This window comes from Bubalus bubalis, chromosome 15 (genome assembly GCF_019923935.1).
Source record: "Bubalus bubalis isolate 160015118507 breed Murrah chromosome 15, NDDB_SH_1, whole genome shotgun sequence".
NCBI classification, from domain to species: Eukaryota; Metazoa; Chordata; class Mammalia; order Artiodactyla; family Bovidae; genus Bubalus; species Bubalus bubalis.
Genome location: NC_059171.1, coordinates 62,198,863 through 62,205,011, shown reverse-complemented (window position 1 = coordinate 62,205,011; position 6,149 = coordinate 62,198,863). Strand labels below are relative to the sequence as shown.

Genomic DNA, 6,149 nt, shown 5'->3' with positions numbered 1-6,149 from the left:
TAAAAGAAGACAGGAAATAAAATATAAAACCTAAAAACAAGAGAGGTAGTTCTTTGGAAGAACGATTTAATAGAGAAACCGCTAGCAAAATTAATCAAGACAAAAGGAGAAAAGGCAGAAATGAATAATACTGGCAACCGAAAGGAGTCATAACCAGGTAGAGTAGGTATTTAAAAAGAACCATGATGGCAAACTAAGACAAATATTTTGAGTAAATTTGAACATAGGTGATGAGCAATTCTGTACACGTTGCCAAAATTGCTTTAAGCTGGTGAAACCAACAGCCGCCAAATGAACTGAATCATCAGTTGACAGCATCTTCCTCCTAACATCCAGGGATCCACAGCTGGACCTCTTGGCAAACTGAGTCTAGGAAATGGCGAAGCAGTTCAAGTAAGGACCATTGCTAAAAGCAGAACAGAAATGCAGCTTTTGCTTCAACCAGCAGTGTTGCTAGAAGGCTATCAAGCTCCTGTTTCCTCAGTCCCCATGGTTCCCATGTGTCTTAGATTGTTCTTGCTGGACTCTCTAACCTGCTGTGAACGGCCCTCCTCCGGAAGGCTCCCACGCTTCCCCGACCTCTTTCCTGTCCCCCAAGACCCTGTGCCTCTGCACTGCATCCCCGTGGCTGTGATGACATCCAGTCCCCCTGTCGGCCTGCAGCCTGTCCGTGGTGTCCCCCTCAGAGCCCAGCGTGGTGCTGTCCCCAACTGTGTGACTGACCAAGTTTGTGTCTCTATCCCCAGAGTGGCTGTTACCTCTCTCCCTGTCAAGCCAGCTGTCCTGAAACCGTGACTGTCCAGAGGGCCAGGACAACACTACGTCCGGGCCAAGACCTGCCTGGCCCACAGCCCCTGCTGGCAGGCTGACCCAGTCAAGGGCACACAGGAGGCAGGGTGCCTCTGGCTCCGCCTGTGGTGGCCCAGTGCCCACCTGCGTCCACTCCCCAGCTCAGGTTTCTGCTTTCCAGACCGAGGGGTGCTGTGCTCACAGATGGCTCACCCCCTGTCCCGTGGCAGGTCTGTCCTGGATCACCATCAGTCAGCCCTTCCCAAGTCTGCATTTTCTGAAGACGCTGTAGACCCACGTTCACTGGAAGAGCAGGCTGAAGAAAGCAGGCAGGTGAGTGATGGTCAGGGCTGTGTTTACACTTCTGGAGCCAGCTGTGGACATGGTTATACTTGGATATAAATTTTTTCTTGTGTTTTCACCTAATGAATTGCATTTTTTGTTTATGGCAATGAATTTGATCACAACTTTGTGTGAACTCTTTAATTCTTTATGGGATATTTATTACACGGTAAGTTATGTTGCTTTACAAAAAATACTCATGGGAAAAGGAACAGGAACCTAATATGATTAACTTTAGCCTCTTATCGCCCGTTTTGCAGGCTGCCGGTCACCAACTCACTGGCTCCTGCTCAGGGGACAATGGCATCCGTGCCTTCCGCTGGTTGTCTTCTGGCCAGAAATCAGTATTATCGAAGTGAGTCGTAACAACTCTAGAGGGTGGCCCTAGAGAATATGATCTCAGGTGATGTTTGTGGGGTATAATTAACCTACGTATCATGTCCTGTCAGAACTAAAGGGAGAATATGACAATTCTTTGTGACAGTGAAAAAAATAGGAATAGACCTTATCAGAGACTCCCCGAATCAGTAAAAACTGTCAAACCTCATCACTTTGCTTTAACTATGTTTTGTTATAGCCATGAAACCATTAACATAAATAAGTAAAAATAAGCTTATATTTCACAATTTTGGTGGGGTTGGGGGGAGGGTGGGCGCTTCCCCGGTGGCGCTAATGGCCAAGAATACTCTTGCCAATGCAGGATTTGAGGGTTTCATCCCTGGGTTAGGAAGATCCCCCGGAGGAGGAAATGGCAACTCATTCCTGTGGGTTTTACTTTCATGTGCCTTGCCTTTAATAGGATACACTAAAACCTGATAATTTTACATAAATAAAATATTCATTTCTGAGAAAAGAGAAGTAGCACAAATGTGTTTCAGAGATTCTCTCATTTCCATTTTCTCCTGTGGTTAGTAGGTCAGCTTCTACCTGGCCAGTTTTATTTTTATTTATCTCTCCATCTGTGAAAATTTATAGCTAAATGGAAAAGTATAGCTTCTCGAAGAAAATTCAGAAATTTCATAAAATGAAACAATCATTTCAGAACCAAGCTATCATTTTTTAAGTCATACCAGCTTGTAGAAAAGTCTTGTTTCAAGGGTTATTTATAGACAAGAGATGGAAACATATACTAATTTATTTTCCCCCACTCAAAGTTAACCTATGCCCATGTTCTTAGAGTTATTACATTCTTAAAAGTTATTTTTCTATTCTTATCTTTTACAACACTTAGATTTAAAATACAAGTATGATATGACAAATTAGATGTTTTTCTTTTAAAATGATTCTTTTATTTCTAAATTTGATAACTTCTGTGGGATATTTAAATATAATACATTATATATGACTTGTATACAAGTAATATATTTAATATAGTACAATAATATTCATTCTTGATTTTGTACTTTTTAAGATTTTGAATTTGATAACATTTATTATATATTTTAAATTCTACTTAAAATCTGTGTGACAGTTGTTCACCATGGAAAGAAATATACTTTATTAATAAAAATGTAATATGCATTATTATGGGAGACTTCTAATGGGCTGGTAATATAACCAAGTTTTCAGTTCCTAATCCAGGATTAAATGATTTCAGACCATGCTACTTGAGAGTTTATATGTAAAAATCTGTGTTGGCTTATTATTTAGTTGCTTGTTTATTATTGTTTCTTTCCTACAGAGGCCAGTGTTTCTTCAGGCACCTATTTAACTGGCCCTGATTCTGCCAACTTCGTAGGTGATGACAAAGCCCAGCTAGGTATGTAGTTTATTTCTTATCAGCACCACCCTGCCTATTTCCCTTTGTTTTTCATCTCTCAATTGTGTTTGAGACCCTGATGCTGGAAAAGGTTGACGGCAGGGGGAGAAGGGGGTGACAGGATGAGGTGATTGGGTGGCATCACCGACACATGGACTGGAGTTGGAGCGGACTCTGGGAGATGGGTGAAGGACAGGGAAGCCTGGCGTGCCGCAGTCCTTGGGGTCACAAAGAGTCAGACACAACTGAGCGACTGAACAACAAATGTGAATTTTATTTGATAGGATTACCCGAAGTGGCAGAATCCACCTGGTGGTTTAAATCCTTTTTTCAATCTGTTCCTGTGCTTTCAAATGTAAAAGGTGAAGACCAGTCTGCTTGTGGGTAAGTTTTAGTTTTTTTCTGATAAGAATATTTCCTTTTCAGATGAAAGCAGTGCCTGTCATAATTATCACATCAACCGGCAGGGATAAAACACGGTCCTCTCTGGAAGGTGAAGTCTTTGATGTAACCTGTACTTGAGGGCAGAGGTGGGGACACAGTTTCTTCTAGTTAATCATTAGTCAGATCTGAGCATTCTATCTCCAAAGAGAAATGGAAAACTCATATGCTGTTATTATTATGGTTTAGGGGGAATGGACCAGGAAGCAGAAGCAAGGTACCTTTAGGAACAAATAACCACTCTCTACTCCAACAAGAGGAATCACAGCTCCTTGGAGAAATGGCTGATTCTGGAACAGTAAACAGATTCCGGAACAGTAAAACAGTAAAAGACAAGCCCGGACCATTTCATGGTGCCCCCAAAGATACAAATTCCCCCCAATGATGGGGATATATCAAAATGACACAGGAATGAATTGGGCACCTCTGGGACTATTTCAGCAATATTTTCAGTTTACCTGGACTGTGAAGACAACCTAGCTTACAAATGAGCATTTCTCAGCTGATGATCTTTGCTTTGCGGTTTGGAGGGCAGTGTTGTAACAGTTAACTACACTATGTAAAGTATTACCATTGTTTGCAACTCTATGTGATAGCCACCCGCTGAGGCCCTGCAGGTGTGACCCCCAGACCCTTTAGCACCTGAGCTACTCCTGGTGATCTCCTTTATAGGAAGATGAAAACCTTCTGGATATCTCACTTACAAGACAAGACCACTGCAGCCACACAGACGGCAAAAGTTTAGGCATTTTCTTCAATGTTGAGAGTATTGACATTGACATTGACTGGTGTCAGCTACATAGAGAACACTGGAAAAGACTTTGAAAACATGTGACATTCAAATATAGAGATTCATGTGAAATAGCCTTTTCATTACCTTATAATTTTTTGAATTTTTTAAAAATCAAAAATTGTGTGTTAATTTTCAAAAAATTTGTTAAACTCTCATTACATCTGTTAATTGTTTTATTATGCCTGAAAACTGAAGCATTCATGCCTAACATAATTGTTTTAGAGCCCTGGATTCAGAAGTGTAAAAAAAAAGTTGCAAAAATTGTATTTTTAATCATGAACATTGGAAATAGAAAACATACCCATAAATACATTATCTGTTGAATGCATTACTGTACATAATTGGTTATGTAGACTTTAAAATTCATGATTGTAAATTATTTTCAACAACATGGAAAATCATGATGATACCAAGTTGGATGAAAAAAAGCAGGATAATCTGTATATGGTGTGAACTTTGTTGTATTTAAAAGGTATATATGCTTAAGAGTAGATAGGAAGGAAATATATCAAAATGGTAACAATGGTTATTTTTAGAGATGGGAGTTTGGGTGTTTTTCATTTACTTCTTTGTATTTTTCTGTACCTTTTCAAATTGACTAATATGAGCATGTTTTTGTGTATAATTTGGAACACGTAGAGGAGGGCTGGAATACACTTTCTGAATGTGAATATTCCTGACATCGGATAGAATATTTCCTACTTTCCTTCATGTTTTTGGTAGATAATGCTAAAGGAGTTTCAGCTGAAGATTTTCTGATACTGCTTGCAAATATCTTTCAACGTACGATGCCAGTCTTAGCAGTTAGGGATGCTACGTTCACTCAGAGGTAGACATCAGTACATGCTGGTGTGGCTGATGATGCACTAAACACCTGAAGGGAGCACTGTCTTTCTGCCAACCACAGGACCACACAGCCATGGCAGGATGGCTTCCTCAGTAATGGACACCTCACCAGCCTTCACTGGTCCCTCCAGTTGGGATGTGTCCTCCTTCTAAGTCACGTTGCTTCATCACTTTGCTGTCAGTGAAGGGATTCAAACATCCCTGTGGCCCAGTAATACTTCATTGCTGACATATTACTGCTCTTCTAATGGTTACTTGCCTTTACATTTTTTATGCATTTGTGGAGGCTCATTAAACCTTTGAGCTCTACATTTCATTTGCCTTTATCTAAAATCAAATTAGCATGATTGAAGACTGAATTTTTCCAAAGTGAGAGAAAAATACAATGAAACAAAATGGCAAATTGTGGGGGGTTTTGTTTTTTATTTGAGATTATTAACAAATTCCTTTTTTTGTAATCACTTGGGATATGTGTGAACAGATGGCTTGTTTAGTTTATTGGATAAATTTCCCCAAATAAGCTATCAAGTTGGTATTTACTTTGTCTACTTAGAAAGATACTGTTTGTTAAGTTACACTTTTGCCTTTGTGTTTGCAGTATTTTTAATGTGTTTAGTGCTGTTACTGAAAGTTATTATTGTTTAAGATAATTAAATTTTACATAAGGTTTTAAATCCAACATATTATCATGAATAGTTATTAAGCACTTTAGAGTACTGTATACATATATACACACACACTACATCTATCTGTGCGGATTTGTAGTTGCCAGATAGATAGATGTATAGCTATAGATCCTCTGAAAAATATTAGGAATCTTTCCAAAAAATAATGTCATAGTGAACTCATATAATGATTGGCTTCCCTGGTGGCTCTGTCAGTAAGGAATCTGCCTGCAATGCAGGATGCCCAAGTTCAATCCCTGGGTCAGGAGGATCCCCTTGAGAAGGAAATGGCAACCCAGTCCAGTATTCTTGCCTGAAGAAGCCCATGGACAGAGGAGCTTGGTGGCTGAAGTCCATGGGGTTGCAAAGAATCGAACATGACTTTGCGACTATACCACATATAATGATTAAAAACTGAAAGGCTTGCTTTGTGCTATTCCAGAGTTTCTACAGACTTATGATGATAGAAAGAGTGACAACAAAATGTCTCCTAGGTAAATTCTAGATAATAGAT

The 6,149-nt window shown here is 39.6% G+C and overlaps 1 protein-coding gene across 1 annotated transcript; it reads left to right on the top strand.

Annotated features, from left to right (window-relative positions):
- Window positions 1-715: 715 nt before the first annotated feature.
- Window positions 716-5,807, top strand: PPDPFL (pancreatic progenitor cell differentiation and proliferation factor like). The gene is made up of 5 exons (XM_006063420.4): window positions 716-1,122; window positions 1,392-1,486; window positions 2,813-2,890; window positions 3,175-3,274; window positions 3,521-5,807. Exons 2-5 carry the CDS (start codon window positions 1,432-1,434, stop codon window positions 3,714-3,716), a joined length of 429 nt encoding a protein of 142 aa, XP_006063482.2. The 5' UTR covers window positions 716-1,122; window positions 1,392-1,431; the 3' UTR covers window positions 3,717-5,807.
- The last annotated feature ends 342 nt before the right edge of the window (window positions 5,808-6,149 follow it).

Coding starts and splice junctions, on each gene's coding strand:
- PPDPFL (XM_006063420.4), top strand. CDS start 1,432: ATGGCATCCGTGCCTTCCGCTGGTTGTCTTCTGGCCAGAAATCAGTAT. Junction 1,487..2,812: donor CAGAAATCAGTATTATCGAA/GTGAGTCGTAAC, acceptor TCTTTCCTACAG/AGGCCAGTGTTTCTTCAGGC. Junction 2,891..3,174: donor TGATGACAAAGCCCAGCTAG/GTATGTAGTTTA, acceptor TTTATTTGATAG/GATTACCCGAAGTGGCAGAA.